Source organism: Diadema antillarum, unplaced genomic scaffold, assembly GCF_040938485.1.
Source record: "Diadema antillarum isolate AM-2024a unplaced genomic scaffold, OU_Dant_1.0 seq00000459_RagTag, whole genome shotgun sequence".
In the NCBI taxonomy this organism is placed as follows: Eukaryota; Metazoa; Echinodermata; class Echinoidea; order Diadematoida; family Diadematidae; genus Diadema; species Diadema antillarum.
Window position 1 is genome coordinate 1,181,326 of NW_027271430.1, and position 17,676 is coordinate 1,199,001.

General features: G+C 37.5%; 1 protein-coding gene across 1 annotated transcript in view; it reads right to left on the reverse strand.

The window, feature by feature from the left end:
- Positions 1–10,910: 10,910 nt before the first annotated feature.
- LOC139733001 (neurochondrin-like) overlaps positions 10,911–17,676 on the reverse strand; it is a 32,751-nt gene continuing 25,985 nt past the window's right edge. Inside the window, exons 11-18 of the mRNA XM_071643840.1 lie at positions 17,517–17,632; positions 16,578–17,040; positions 15,770–15,893; positions 15,026–15,109; positions 14,530–14,685; positions 13,047–13,145; positions 12,314–12,431; positions 10,911–11,318 (exon numbers count right to left, since the gene is read on the reverse strand). Coding sequence (XP_071499941.1) covers positions 11,267–11,318; positions 12,314–12,431; positions 13,047–13,145; positions 14,530–14,685; positions 15,026–15,109; positions 15,770–15,893; positions 16,578–17,040; positions 17,517–17,632 — 1,212 coding nt within the window. The 3' untranslated portion in view covers positions 10,911–11,266. The remainder of the gene's footprint in view (positions 11,319–12,313; positions 12,432–13,046; positions 13,146–14,529; positions 14,686–15,025; positions 15,110–15,769; positions 15,894–16,577; positions 17,041–17,516; positions 17,633–17,676) is intronic.

The window sequence follows — 17,676 nt, forward strand, 5'->3', positions numbered from 1 at the left end:
TTCAAAATCTTCAAAAATGGACTTATCGGTTTTTGCGAACAAACTCTTCATATATCATATACATCTATTATATTTTATCATTATATTATATTTATATTATATATATATATATATATATATATATATATATATATATATATATATATATATATATATTTAGAAGTGACAAAATCTGAATGTCAATAAACATGTTTCCTATTTCTTTAAAAAAAATCATACAAATACAGTTAACTTCCCGTTTGGGTTTTTATAAATAGGAATTCATGATCTTGTCTATCAGAAATGTAACATAATTATCTTCTATTATATACTGTGACCATGGCTACTCCCCTTCACAATAAAGTTTGATATATATTTGTTGTAAATATATTGTATATATATATATATATGTTACATATCTCCATCTCTACAATATGGTTTATCTTTCTGTTACATGTACATACACAAACACAATGCAACACACTCACACACAGAATGACACTGACATTGATAATATGGCTTCTCTTTGTGTGACACTGGTGTGAAATAGTTAATTGTGAATAAATGAAGAGTTTGTTCGCAAAAACCGATAAGTCCATTTTTGAAGATTTTGAAGTACGGTCTCTGTCATAAAGTACAAAATAATACCTTTTAAATGATATATTGGTCACTACATATATAGGTACATTTTTGAAGTTATGGTCAAAAGAAGCAAAAATTTTCTTATTATTCTCTTTATTTTTCTTGACATTTAATCGCAAATATCTCCATTTGGCAAAAGTGGATTTATCGGTTTTTGCGAACAAACTCTTAAAATGACCCCTATTCACTTGATGCACATACTGTACTTCATTTACTGACACATAACACCCCTTTACGATATGTGTATACAATAAAGAAATGAATATATATCATGTACATGTATATACATGTATGTATATTATATATATATATATATATATATATATATATATATATATATATATATATATATATATATATATTTATACATACCTCATGATGACAAGATTTGAGATGCAAGGCATGTGACCTCCTGATGGTCATTATCTCAATCACTGGTCATTTGATGGTCATCACCTCAACCACTGGTCATTTGATATCATTTGCATAGATGAGCAAACAGGGAAAACTGACAAGGAGTGTCAAATGGAAGTTATCTTTAGAAGGTCACCCACCTAACCACCTGCGCCCTAATCTGTCATTACAACAGGTAATTTCGTCTGGGGCCAAATTTCAAAGGGACCAACTACTGTATACGCCATATATTTCGCGAGTCTAAATTTTCGCGCATCGGGAATTTCCGACGATTTCGCGAGTAGTTAAATTCGCTGCCATGGAGTCCTGTACTGAACAGAGAAATGTACACACATCCATCTCATTCACATCGGGATCAGAGTCAATATTTTCGCGTGTCTTTAGTTTCGCGAATATCACCTGACTCACAAAATTCGCGAAAAATAAAAACCTCGCAAAATATTCGCCGTATACAGTATTATAGGGTTATGTCTTAAGCAATAAAGAGAAAAAAAGGGGAAAAAAACCGTAACACATACACACACTCCTACACACAGTAGCGTGATAAATAAGTCTTAATATGTGTGGGTATAAGCGTAGATGTGTATGTGTGTATGTGTGTGTGTGTGTGTGTGTGTGGGCAAGTGTATGAAATAATTCATCATTAAAAAAATAATAAAATCATCTAAAAGATATTGTGGGATACAGAAGAGTCTGCACAGTAAATAAAGCAAGTAAATAGCATTCCATTGACATAGCACAGTTTATTGATAAAAACACTACACTGACAGTAGAGCGTACAATTATTTTGTTCATTTAGGCAGCCAGTACCTATTTTTTTTTTCAGCAATAGTAAGCTAATAAATGCCTATTTCATCCTTCAGTAAAGGGCTACATCCCTCAGCTTTGAGTGATGCTTGCTGTTTTGAAAAAAAAAAAAAAGAAAAAGAAGCAGAGTATACTACAGCAAAAAATCTGTGTGTAGCACTGACAAACTTACTTTGCCATATGGAAACAACCCTTACACAAAGATCAGCCTGCACCTGTACATGTGCTGATCCTCATTGTAGAATGGGACAGTTTTTTTAAAACCATTATTATTGTTTGTTTGTTTGTTTGTTTATTATTATCATTTTTGTTGTTGTTGTTGTTGTTGTTTGTTTGTTGAATGATGACTATGATGGCAAGGACACACTGTTCTCACTGTATTACACAAGTCAGCTCCCAGTACGTAGCCAGAGAGTCAGAGAGGGCTCCCTCTAGTGTTGTCACTAAGTACAGCTGGTATGCTATCGAAATGTAACGAGAATACTGTTATTACACTAAAAAAAAAAAAAAAAAAAAAACTACAGATCAACATGCACTGTAACCAAAGGAAACAGCACGATGTTAACACGGAGGTTTTGTTCACACAATGATGTAACTCACTGTATTGACACAATATTTCATTACTCCAAAAAATTGTCCTTCTTCAAATTAAGGAATTGAGGATGTATGCCTATGATTTTCAACACGACTGCTACTAAAACACTGAATAATTAGTGCTCTTTTACACTGATGAAGGGCAATTTGTCACTCAGTTACAATAAAAATGCCTTTCTATGGGGCATGTTTCCCATAATCATCAACACAAAAATTGGAAATGCATACATCAGTAAAGTTATACAATAAAATCCATGGAATCTTTCGCTTGATCTTGTGATTTTATTGCAGAAGCACAAAATACTGGAGCCATGCACTCTTTTAGAGAAATCCATAAATGATTAACGAGGTGGAACCGTAACATTTTGTCCTTGTCTATTCTGATTTAGCATTTTGGCTTTTGAGTTCACAAATACCTTGCTACTAAGATCTACAATTATGATATATGTCAGTCCATACCTGACAAGAAGCAGTAAGTGTGTGTGTGCACCAAAACAGCTCAAAAAATCATGCTATAACATTGTCGTCATTATGATTGACATCTCAATAAATACAAAATAGCATCATAAATGGCAATCATTTACCCCAATTTCTTCCCTATCCTTTCACGAACAGATCATGACACTTATCAAACAAGTAAATGCATGCACATTCATAAAGTGGAATGTTGATCTTTTGTCCTATGCAACAGACATACTGAATACATACGGGATATACAATTTCATTTTACAGTGTTCAGTTGGAAACAATTTTCCTCTCTCATTGAACAAACTTTTCTGTAACCAGTCTCCAAAACATATATTTAACTCCCACCCGATGGTAATGAGGAGATTTGGCACATTTTCTACCGAAATATCTAGACATGTAATAATGCAAATGTTGAAAAATGGGAACTGTTGTCAAAGCATAGTCTTCATGTTAAATACAACTCCAGAGTTATCTTAAGCATAAAACAGGCAGGTGACAGAGAACGGACCGTAATGTCTGACAAAGACCATGTACAGATCTATTTTCATTGCAGATTTCTGATTCCAAAATGCATCCTCCACATCCAGTACAGCCAAGAGTTCAATTCAAACTCTATATCATATGCACCCACACCCAACCTTTATGATCCCATACCAGCACTCATAATTACCCTCTAAAGGGGTTTGACACATACTTGAGTTTCAAGAGGAATTCAACCCTAACACATCTTCCCCTTTGGTGTCCCGCGATATCAGAAATGAATCATAAACTCCCTCTTCACAGGGCCCTACCAACAATCACAATTCTTTTTATTTACCTAGAAGAATCTTTGTCATACCCAATAGCCCTTGGCTAAGATAAGCTAAGTCAGAATTTCCAAACCATCGAGTATGATAATGCTCAGGCTGACAGTAGGACAATGAAGGGATTCCTGACCCTTCAACTTTTGCCACCTTTCGGCACGATGAAAAGGTTATCCAGTATATTATCAATAAAGATGATATCGCACAATACAGCTACTTGCAAGCATTGTGTGAATTATGAGCCTGTCATTGATTTCCAGCATTGTGCCTACAGCAATATAGCACCGCACAAATAACGAGACTTGCAAAGGAAGAAAGAATCATAACAAAACAACACAAAACAAAGCAAAACAAGCAATCCTTTTGGTTAACAAGGATGAAAATCAAATGGCCAGAGGCAGGGAACTAAAAATCTCTGTTATTCTGCACATTTACTCAGTCTTTGCTGGGTTCTCTGTTGTCTGGATGTTGGCATATCAGTAAACTCATGCACAATGCAATTATACTACACAATCAATTATCAATTCATAAAAAGATCATCACATAACCCTGATCTGGACGACACTGCAGTTAGACAGGTTTGGTGACAGCCATAACCATGGGTACCACATATATAATTCACGAAATTCGTTGCTTACAATAACCCGATAAGCCTTGTACAAAGACTATGGGGATTTCTAGATTTAAAAGGAAATGGGTCAACATTTATGATCAACTGTCACAACAGCTTAAATTCTTTGACATAATTTACAGATACTACTTTAGTAACAACACATAGCTGACACAAATCTATTCACAGAAAGTGGCCGCTACATCGGAGCTGCATTGCAGCTATGATGCAGTTGCCATAATTATCAAAGACAATTAATCACAGGTGTGATACATGCATGGACTATGGTCATAAAGTGGCAACAACATTGCTCAACAATGGTCTCAAACCTAAGGTTGCACACTACAAACTGCCTTTGCAGTGTCTACAGCAGAAATTTTACATCCACATATCCAGGGAAATGGGCACAAGTATCATGAAGACATCAATAACAGTGTCCATACTGCATTCCTCATCTAAAACATGGCTACTTTATATTCATTAATCATATAGTATTTTTAAAGATTTACTCAACATCTGACATAAACATTGCACAAAAACTGTTTTTACAGACAAATTATGATCTGGTGATTCATCAAAAACTTGATTTATACTTCACGATGCTTCATGGCTGCTCTGGAACAGTTGCTGAAGCCTTTCAGTGCCAGGGACTTTGGACAATGTGTATGACACTATGGGGTTTTCTGTGCCAACAACACTCAAAGCACACAAGAGGTTAAACAAAGTATCCATGACGTTTCAGTCAGTTTCAGTTGGGGAAGAGTTTAAATTGGCACAATGCCCGATGTGTGGATGGACTCAATATGTGACAAAAGGTTGTCCAATCAAATAGGGAGTTGGAATGACCAAAAGGTATACAGGACACAGACAGTGGGTAGGTACTAGATGGGAGTGGAGCGTGGAATGGGAGTATGATACATCACAACAATCATAAAAAATAGTTCATACTACAATATCTTTATCAATGTATTTCATCAAAGTCTTCAGCCCATGAATACACCCTCTCCAGAGTTAAACACATGTTATCTACTACAAACTTTGCCAGTCAAATCAGCATCATAGGAAAGATAACTCTGCATAACTTTGTTCTACATATCATTATACCATGTACTCAATAATCTACAATCAAACAATCAAATGTGGATACTGCAGTTCAACCATCTGAACTAATTAGATATGGCCTTAAACATTCTAAAGACCAACATTCTAATATTACGATAGCTAATCTCACAAATGCTATGACACCTAAATATTTAATGACTTGCTTTACTGAAAGGAAGCCAGGTCTACTATTACACTCTTAACAATTTCCAAAAACACGGTATCAGTGCAACGCAACTCTGATTGGCCAGCAATTTCAGCGCTCTCAAGGTGAGTGCTAATTCCCAGAAGAAAATGCACTTAAGTACTGCTCTCAGCACCAGTGACCACATTTGACCATGCAAATGGTCATTTGCAGCAACTGGACACCTGTATAGACCAACTCTTCATAGATGGCAAAGCTAAGCTGATATCATTATCATTTTTCACGCTTTGAATTGTTTGTGAATTGTATGCACTACTGTAAAAGTAGATATTTTCAAGTGACTAATTTTTCGTGCTCGGTCGGGTAAGAAGAGTTTTGCATGTTTGTAATTCCGCGGGATCAAGACATCAACTACTGGAACATACGACAAGCAAAAATATTTGCAAACTTTTCTCTTTGCGCGAAATGCACGAAAATTTCAACACCGTGAAAATTTCCACTTTTACAGTATTTGTAAGCTAACAATTTATGATTGCCCAGTTAATTCTGTCTTGACTTGCATACTTTGTTCAGACACTTAGGTAAACTACAATTCTGTGACATTTTCCTTCATATCATTTTCAAATTAAATTAAATTTGATAAAATCAAGCACTGTAAAACACTGTGTGTGAGCTTTAAGAATGACAAGGTCACCCTCTAAAATAGCTCTTGGTACAGGAGACCCAGCATTTTAACATAATGGGGTAGTTCAATACACCAAGCAATCATGCTTTAAATCAACTGAGTTTATCACTTCAAAATCTTGTACACTTTCAAATTAGGACAAAAGTAGTTCATTCAAAGAACATGAAACTTTTGATTTTCAACACATGTCAAATATCTTATTCTTAAGCCAACTTAGTGAGCATAATATGCTGTGATTCAGTCTCCAGCCTGTCACAGCTGCCCTGTGCTGTAGTCTATGGTGTCGCCCACACAGCAAATTTGGGGCTGTGCTGTGCCAGGGTGTGGGTGTGATAACAACTTAAAATAATCAGAAATTTTGTGTGGGGGTGACGGTAAAGCCATTCACTGCCAAATGTGGGATTGGTTCGTGCCTGATTTATAGCCATTGGAAGTGTTATTCATTTTTTTTGTACAAAACCATACGACAAAATACATTCTCCTCAAAATTCGAACAAATCAGAACTTTACTTCCATGTCACTAGAGACTAACCATTACCATGTCTTGATAAATCACATTGCAAATGCCTCACAAATTTGGACCACACATACAACATGTCATCCCTTCTCCTTTAATAATTCACTGCCACTGTTGGCATTGTGGACACCACCTCACATTTATCTCTGCTTCTAATACACATAAAAATTCCCAAGTGTAGCTGTTGAACATGCACATTTCACACTCTTTGAGCTTCTTCAATCATGTTAACCTATCAATCAATAAATTACATTACATTACACAAATAATTCAGGCAGACAAAACTATCCCTAAATACAATGTACTATGTAAACACACTTATCATGTCCCTTACATTTTTATTCATTTTTTTTCCAAATGACTGTCTAAACTGAAAGTTACAATACCAATAAATTCCACATACGTTCATAAGATCTCCTTTTTTTAATAAAAAGTATACAGTAAAATCTGCCAGCAGGGAGAAAATGTCTTCTTTTTTTTGTCACAAAAGCAAGTGCACAAAGTTTATATACAGCTTTCAGTGTAGCCAATTAGCTATCTACCTTAACGCACATTTATTTTTCACTTGGATTCCTGACGTAATGTACATCTAGATTTACAAGTAAATTACTAACTGCAGGCAGCTTGTAACTGCTCATCCTACTCACGCATAGACTGCAAACACTATATGCTCTTCTCTCCTACATAAAGTGTAATGTAGAGGACGTGAGCAACCTTATGGCAGTTTGTACATTTCGAAAGTCGTCAAGGTAAAAGTCACACATGGGTTGAAAAGATCAACAGACAAAATGTAGTTAAGATATACAGCTACACATACATGAAGGAAAGATGCATCGTAGGTCTACATACACATTTACTCGACTTCATTGAAAAAATAATGCTGTATCATCATACCACTTATTCCCACCTATGCAGGTGAGAATAATACACATTGTGTCTCCTTGATTCAAACTGTAGTATTAATTACACTGAATATTGTAGAATACTTATGCATGTATCATCACTTGGCAAGACTCTTTCCCCATTTTCCATACACAATTATGCAAATTTCTACAAATCTCTAAAAGTAAACATCTTTTTTTGACTAATGCCCACTCTTGAGTCATTTTATGGTAATGATCAATATATCTCTAGTCTTGTAGAAAAGTATGTTCCATTTTAGAGATGGTCATCCATCGTAAACTGATGAGAAATCTGCAGGCTTTTGACCATCTTGTGTTGTTTCCATGCTCAGTTTTATCTTTTCATGCAAAACTATGCTAATTTGCACCTATATTTTCTTTGGCAAACAGCACGATACACACACATGCATACACACACAAAATAAAAGTCAATAAATTTAGATATACGTGAATGAGAACATTCATGTATATTTCACATATTTCTGCTTCAAGCCACAGGAATTATGGGCCAGTATATTGTAAGTACTGCCAACAGGGAAGAAGACAGGTCAAAAGGTCAGCTACAGCAAGCTACATATTGGTTTCCTCCTTTGTTTAGAATAATACATGGCACTCTCCTACAAATACTAGTACTTCTTGGAAGTTTGGGAGGGTGCATTCACATCGGAAGTCTTCCAATCAAATATTAAAGATGCCCCTATACATGTCCAGCATATAAAGATGGGTCAAGCTCATATAGTAGATTGCTTTTGGTTGTCGGCAACTACAGTAATCCCATTCAGAGGGTGTATGATTGGTTTCACATCACACTGTCACATCCATCTTAGGTAAATAAAAATGTTTTGATCATACATCACTGAAAAGGATGCTGTAATTTTCCAGAAGCAGGTCTCTAGAAAAATATTATTTTGTCGACAGGAATTAAAAGAGAAGCGCCTTGTCTGTGTCCAAGTGTAAGGGGCAGTCACCTCACCAGAGATTTTCAGAGTACCAAGGTATGCCTTGCAACTGATCAAAGACTATACACTGAAAGAATTTAATTCTGTATGTGACGAATAGTTACTTTACAGAATGATTATAGAGAATAACATTGATACTTTAAATAAAGAAATGTGAATTTGTGAAAAACAAGGGCATGGGGTTGCAGGCAAAACCTTTTCCCCCTCCCCCTTCCAATTTTCCTACCTGCACTGAAACCTTTCTGAAAACAGCACTGTTTGCATACATCCTCCGGAGAATATTGTACACTTGGCACCCCTAAAGTGGAGAATTTGTCTCTCTGATCACCACAGTATATTCCAGAACTTCACACAAACACCATGATTTTGAGTGGCACTGACTCTTGGAAAAATTACAGGCATTGTGAAGAAATTCTTAATCTCTAAAAAATAATAACTGCATGGTCCTACATGTCACTTGTGGATCTTTTATTGTGTAACAATGAAGCTAAAACAAAAGTGCTGTTAAAAGTTAATGTTACATGCACTATAAAAGTGAAAAGCTGTGCATGGCATAGTTTTTTGTATGACTTTGTTTTTTCCAATTAAAAGCCACGGCTAGATGAACCAATTAGGAAAAGGTTTGGTGCCATAGTATAAGTTTGTTCATAGATATCTCGATAGTGAGAGCATAATTTTTCAAAAACTTCGTATTCTTAAGTGTTTTCCTCATTCATTTGAGCATCATTTTACAGAGCAGCAGAGCAAAGTTCACATATCATTGAGCCATTCCAATGCACACAGTGCCTTTTAGCATCCATCAGAAAAATCTACTGGCATACTAGAGCAAAAACATGCATCCTAGATTGCATTGATGTATGATGAGAGCTTGGATCTGGTGAGATAATTTTCACATTCACACCAAAAATAATTCGTAAGTGCATTATCCTTCAATAAAGTGATTGACAGTATGAATTCTTTATTTTACGCATGACTCAGATCTCAAATGGACACAACAGCATCACTGCTCCATGGGAATCATGCAAACAAATACACTACAAATTTTCTAATAGTTGAACATAGAATAACATCTCTTCTTGTGTCCTCATGAGGGCCATATTAATATCTCAAATTTGGTGTATCTTGTTGTCATCTTATGATACTATAGTACCATTAAGACAATGTCTTATTTTGAGACACTTTTGGAACAGTTTCTTTGATTTGAAAATGCTATTCTTCTTGGCTTTCTTTGAGCTTGGAAAATGCAAAACTGACTGCTATGAGGAGTCTTGGGAGGTTGAAATACTTGCAAAATGAGAAGTGCAGCAATTTTTCCCCCCTATCAAGACAATATACAAGTAGTTTTTATGCACATTTTTGGCAAGATATCATAAAACAGCAAAGAAATAATCAGTTCATACACCAGTTGATTTGTAACCTTATGATACAAAACACATCAAAACTAAACCTTGAACCGTGCAGCAGAGCAAAGAAAAAAAAATGAGAACAAAAATCACAATGAATTAGTAATCACAACACTTAAATATTTTATCTGAAGCCTACATCCTATTACTTAGATCTTATTGCTATCAAAATTATACCCACAGAATTTCTAAATAGTACTTGCTTTTAACACACATAGCTACTGAAGATCATTGTACAACAAATAATTATGAAAATGTGTTCTGCAAATGTATTACACACAGAAAGTTGCTTGATTCTAGAAATTATGAGCAGAATGCCAGTTTCAGGACAGGAATGTACAACATTTTATAGGTATGCAGCAAAGATCAAATAGAGTTGAATATACAAGCTGAAAACAAATCTGGCGGCATGTTGGCAAATTTTTGATACTGTAAGTATTAAAGCCATGTGCCTTGGCCGAAATTAGCATCGTAAATAGGTGGCAGAGGAGAACTCCCATCCTCGCTGTCGCTGTAAACAGAGGGTCATATGTGCCTTAGGAAATACTGTAAAACGAGGAATATTCGCGTGCATTTTAAGTTTGCGAAATTCGCGAGTACCAAGATTCGTGAAATTAAAATGCACGCGAAATTTCTTATCCCCACTATATGCACTGAACACAAGTGGCAATTCGCGAAAATTTCTTGCCACGAAAAAGGCCATCGGATCCAATTTGCGAAAATTTCATGCCGCGAATATATCATGTTTTACAGTACTTTGGCACAAAGGTCTGATGTACTGTGTGATGAAACACTTCATACATCAATGTCCAGCAACAAAACAGGATTCAATGCATTTCCACACAGCTAATGTGTTTCCAAGAATGGAAGGTAATGCTTGAGTTTTTGCATGTCCAGGCTTCTGAAGCCTTTGCTTGTTATATACAAAAAATGTGACAAGTCACTGCAATAAAAGCCATTTCAAACAGCTTGCGAGATTGTCTTGCTTGCTACATTACACACACACACACACACACATGCACGCACACACATACACACAAACATATGCATATGCAGAAACTGATAAAAAGCAGCCATGTCGGAAAGTTGGGGTTCACACAGAATACCAAAGTGAGCCTGTGATCCCTGTTTGAGAAGACTGTTGCCATATCTACTCCAGGTGCCACAGGGGTGTGAGATGCAAGGGTAGTGGACAATGTGGTCGTGCACCACGCAGGTCGCCTCAGATCTGCTCTGGTCAAAGTGCATACATGGTGAGTGCTGCCTCCAGCTCGTCCATACCATGTTTCCTGGAAATGACAGGAAACATAGAATTAACAATAACAACTAAAACACTGATAAACAAAGAGAGACAAGGAAATTTCGTGACAATACGAGGCAGTCTGTTTATCATTCTCAACACTACTATATTATGTATTTGTATGTGTGTCTGAGAAAAGTCAAATTCCTCGTTTATAAGATTACTATTTGCGAATAAAATCTCAACATAAATGACTGTCAAACTGACATCATTATAAAGAAATGAAACAAAGCCTATTTCTATTTTCATTTCGTACTTTTATTCATTTTTGGGGGGTGGGGGTGGGGGAATGATTTGACAGGTTTTTGCGTAGGCGGCTAGGCCCCATGTGACATGAAATGTGCCTTTGTTTAACTTCATTGCCTGTTGGTGTGGAGAGGGTCAGTATTCTATTTTTTTTTTAATTGCAATATGGTTGTTTTCTGTCTCTTCTGACATTATCTGGTCCTGTTTTATAAACATTACACATTTGTTTGAGCATAAAATTCATTACACAGTCTTCAGTGGTGTATTGTGATTCCATGATAAAAAATGTCCTTGATTTTTTTTTATATGATTTAAAACACCATTGGCTTTTATAGCCTAGCTTGTCTGTCAAAGATTACTGTAAAAGCATGTTAACCCGTTGAAGACGAGTCCCAAGAATACTTGGGCAGGTTTCTATGGAAAATGCGCAAAATTCAGTCTGTCCTCAACAGGATAAAGATCAGAGTAGAACTGACTTCTCTTGTACTTTTTCTTTTAATTCTCCTTTGGTTGAATCTATCAAAAATATACTGGTATGCATATTATAATAGGTGTGTTATCTTCTTTGTCATATGCCTTATTTGATGGATCCTCTATTTTGATTGGTTGAAATAAGGGGCATAAATTCAAACAAGTGGCAGCAGCCTCATAGTACCCAAACTGCCCCATAGTGCTTTATAACCACCCCATAACCACCAAACTGCCCTCTTTCTGGTACTAGAGTACATGGTATCTCACCTTGCGAGTGTCTCACCACCAAGATCCACAAACTTCTTGTAGCTGGTGCCATCACTCTTAATGATGGCAGTGAAGAGAGTGTTGTAAGGACCTTTCATCTCCTCATCCAGATGATCCACTAATCACATAGAGAAAAATAAAACCTTGTATTAAAAGTAAACATATGACAACATCGAACTCAAGGGCATTGAAAACATGTGTAAAATCTTGTGTAATCTAGGGCACAATTAGCTGGACATAAGGAGCATCTAAAATTATAGTTTAAAAATGATTAAGAAGGGAAAATGGTCCCATTTGCTGGCTACAAAAGTCAAAAACTGAAATGGAAGACAGGTATACTTCAATACTGTTTTCTTTTGGGAGCTCTTTGTGTCTTTGTGGATTTGTAGATTAGATTTAGTGGCTTGTCAGTGGGAACTCTTCCACTGAATGATTAGTTTCAAGTTTATGTGTTGTCATGACTGTTTCTATCAAAAAGAATTCAAGCATTCAAGTACAGCTCTCCTTTTACAGCATATACTGTTAAACATTGTGCGTATCCAGTGCACAGAAAAGGAACTTTTACAAACTTTGACTTCTGCAGAGTTGTTCATCAACATCACTTTAATCATAGACTTTCACACACGTATACATACAAAAGAGGAGGGATTGTTCTCTGCATGCTACAATAGAAAATTATCTGACAATACTACACAATATACTCCTCTTCATTCAAAACATATCTGATACATACCATGGGAAGATTTTAGGACCTCAACCGATGTCTCAAGCCACCCACTATCGATAAACAACCTTGTCAGCCACGGTATTAGGGGGATTGAGGCTGCCAATACTGTTAGAACAGATGAGACAATAAAAAAACAAAACAAGCATATAACAATAATTCATAAAAACATTATGATTTTTCAGAAAAGAAAACTCTCATAAACATACTAACAAATTCTAATCCCAGGATCAGTAATCTAAAATTTTATAGACTTTTAAATCATCTTCAGCCTTCATCGGTGATACTAACTTCTCTTTTGACTCTAAAAACTTCCAAGCATTTTAAATAGCAGGCATAATGCTAATGTTGGCATCAAGATGAATTCAACCTGGTGCAACCAATGTGTTATACCTTGGACAGCATTTTACTGAACCAAACTGAAACTAACTTGTCAGATGCGCAGCCAACTGAAAACCATTAATTGTTGACTTGAAGAGGTATCTAAAGTCACCACACAGTAAGATAAAATTAAACTACTCCTGGACAGGGATGATTATGCTTGAACTGTGATATATTGTTCCATCTGACATGAGCCCTGCCCTTCAATTCTCTTTGGAGTACGTGAATGGTTTGTATAGCTATGCATTCCCTGTTTTCCCCACTCCACAGGATGATTTTTGCCTGCTATATGGTGTGAATTGGATTCAGTCATCAGAAGCAAATGATGAAAGATCTCTTTTTTAAGGTTCCCACAAATTGGGCTACCCCTAAAACCGCTGCACATACTGTGAAACCCACAAATTTTTGACAGCATGAAACTAGCATGAATGTCATAAATAGCAAAGATTTGCAAAAGTTTGTTGTTCTTTTTTTTTACTCAATGTACTGAATGCCAGCTGCGACTTGCGAAATTTTTAAGCCATGAAAAAGGCTGTCGGCTAGAATTTGTGAAAATTTCATACCGCGAATGTTTGTGGTTTTGCAGAAACTTTTACCCTCAACTACTGCTTTTACAATTATCAATCATGTCGTCATAATCATTACCAAGATAACAATTGATAATGAAAATAATAATTGCATAAAATAATAATTGCATAAAATAACATGACAGTTTACTATTACCATAACAACCAGGATACTGGCTGGAACCAAGAGTGAGGGTGAGGTTTACACATAAGTTTGAAGTGGTTACTCCAATAGAAATGTGACACAGAGTCTGATTAAGTATGATAAACTCTTGTGACAGAACAGAAATTACAGTGGTTGGCAATCACCTTTAAAATCAGTCAACGAGGCCAGTTTATATCAATCATAAATTGTGGGCAAATGTACAAGGTGCAACAGCACTTGTCTTCATGGAAAATATCTACCATGAATTACAAACTGCACTAGAACTAGCATCAAATAAGGAGACATTCCACAATATCGCATTATTTTGGACCCTTCTGCACTCTGCGGAGTTCCTGAAAATGACTTTGCATGAAAACAGACACCATGAACAAGTACTTACTTTGCATGGCCAGAAACCAAAGTTCAGTGACCTCATCCCAGTACTGCTGGAATTCGTGTGAAATCTCACACATGCCCTCTGACCCGCAAACCAGAATCTTCTTCATGAACTCCAGTGCAGACTGGACAAACTTTTTCACCAGTGAGAGGGAAGTGTCTGTGAGAAAGTCGAGAGCAAGAAAACATGATATGTTTTATGCAGTCTCAGTAAAATGTCTCTTTCACTCATCACAACATCAAAGTAGTACATTTGGAAAATCTGACATCTTGACATCTTTTTTGTTCTTCAGATACAATACTAAAATCATGCAGCAATCAAGGATTTAATTTTGACTTGAATTAATTGTTTATTTAAGGGGATTCCATGAATTGCCTGTGTTTGAAGGTATTTGCTAGATACGACCATAAATTGAGCAAACACACACCACACAGAGAAACACAAATACACACACCCACACAAATGAAATGTTCCTCAGCGTTCAGCTACTAGCACAAACCTTGGCAATCGGCTAGGATCCTCAGAATAGCCAGTCCCAGTACAGTCTCGTAGAATGTCAGAACCACAAGGTCTTTTCGCACAGCTGATAAAATGTGATACATAGAACATGGTGAGAAATGTAACATGATGGCAGCACATCAGCCCCTTCAGCTACTGATGTGTGCAGAGCAGACTTTTTTATCCTGTTTTTTGTAAAGGCATCTTGTTGAAGCCCACATTTTCTTGCATCAACTTTAATACCTTTTGATTACGAAGAGCAATTTACATGTATTTGATCTATACTTCTAGTTTAATGCTATAGAGCAGATTTGTTTCTTTTTTTAAGACGTAAAGTTGATGCCTGCTTTTATTGCATCCACCTGCAACCTTTTGAATTTTTAGATCAATTTATATGAAAGGTATCTTTTGGTTGAACTGCTGGTAGAGAAATGGCATGCTTCTATGCATTTTTTTTTTTTCGTCTGCAACCCATGTCAGACATTATAGCAGGACAATGGCATTCCCATGGAAATGGGGATCAGATTACCTATACAGACATACAGAAATCTTCACCAACAAGGAGGCCGGTTTCATTTTAACACCCCATACAACAATTTGAGTCCAAGGACCACACTCTCCAAAATTGCTCAAAAATTGCCTCAGCACTAGATGAAGACACACAATGCGCACAGACCCGACAAATACAGGTATGCATAACATCTACAAAGAGGGAATGAGTGCTAAGTTTGCTGCTTTTGATTACCTGCCTGCGGCTGCACATTTGAGATGAGTCCAAGGAGCTCGGTGAAGACCGGGTGTGTCCTCACTACATCCTGGTCTTGGAGGGAGATGTTGAGGAAGATACTGCTGAGGGACACCAGAGCCTCCTGGAAAGATATAAAGAAACTGTAACCCCGGGCTAGGCAGATGTACACTGAATTTCTTTGAACCCATTAATGAGTCACTACAAACCCACTAAACAATTGCGTAGAAAATAACATGTGACCATCCTTGACTTAACCCTGAAGGGGCCGGGCTTTTTTGGCTATTCATATTTTTGGCTATGCTCAGACCGGGGCACAAAATTGTGCCCGTTTTTGGGCGACATTCCGTTACAAAACTGGGCGTGGCTTCACAAAAATGGGCGTGGCTTCGCAAAAGTATGCGCGGACGTTGCAAATTTGGTCTCAAAAGTTGCGCGAGACTTGAACAAATAAAGTCAAGAAGCCTCACGACGAGGCCTTCTCGCGTTGCAGAATTATAGCGCGACTGCCCCCCCCCCCCCCCCCCCCCCCGGCCCTTTTAGGGTTAAAATATTAGTATCGGGTCTAGGGCACTTACCCCCTGGGCAATTACCCCGGACCCTTCCCCTTCCCCTAACCCTAAACCTAAACCTAATCCTAATCCTAAACCTAACCCAAACTCTCACCCTAATCTTTCCCCTAATCTTATAACTTGCCAGTATTTAGCCGGGGGAGTAATTGCCCTGATATGTTTAGTATCTAATGAAGGCGAGATATTTTGACAAAGATGACTCACCAAACGGTACAAAATGAAGACTACATTCTCACCTCAGACTCCTTCCTCTTCAGTTCGTTGACTAGCCTCCAGTGATAAGCAAAGTACTCCAACAAGAGTTCCAGCCCCTTGCAGTCCCTCAGAATCTTCCTGGGTTCCTCTTCGGCGGTCAAGTGGCAGAGGGCGGGGAGCAGGAGCCGCAGCAAGTCCTTGGGCGGAGGAGGGGAGAGGGAGGGCGGATCCGGGATGGAAGCTGATGGTACCGAGGCGGAGGATGATGCGGAGGCAGCGGAGGAGGAGGAGGAGGAGGCGGAGGTGGATGGAGCGGATGAGAAGCCAGATGAGGAGGAGGTTGAGGAGGAGGAGGAGGGGGCAGCAGCAGCCGAGGGGATGGAGGTGGAGGTTGAAGGGACTGATGACGACGATGATGACATCTCGCTGAGAGAACAGGAGGATGACGACGAAGAGGGAGAGGTGCAGACCGTTGCCTGGGCAACCTCTTTGTATGACTTCTGCCTATAGAATGAGATGGAACACACGCATCCACACAATATCAATCAAAATTGATCAAAAGCGATGACTCTCATCAGTAACTGTGCAATCAATGGTTAGCCTCTTTACCTCGAGAAGTGTTGAACCTCAAGACCTTCACACATCATTTGCCTGAGTACCTGAAAATAACAATCTCTCTGGTTCTTTACAAAAAAATACAAAAATTGGCAATTATATAAACACAGACTGATCTGAGTGAAGGTGTTGCAAGTTCAAGATTTTACAAAGACGATGTCTGACGTGGGATGTTTGATCAACCGGTGTTCAAAACCATCCAATGTCAAATCTGTCTAAAACACCCACTCCCAGTAAAAAAAACCACTGTGATGGGTGGCCAAAGTAGAAATATTGCAGAGGAAGTGACATAATTAAGAAAAAAAAAAAAAGGCTGACTTCAGAGTTGACCAGCACCTCGGAAGAGTGACTTGAAAAACACTTACCCAACTTTAAGGAGGAAAGGCAGCAGCCTGTAGACCTCCTGTCTCAGGGCTGTGGTTTCCTCAGCCAGCCACACAGTCAGCACATGGACAGTGGCCCTCATCAGAGGGCTTGTTAGCTTTATTAACAGCAAAAAATAATTAAGATAATAATAGTAATATG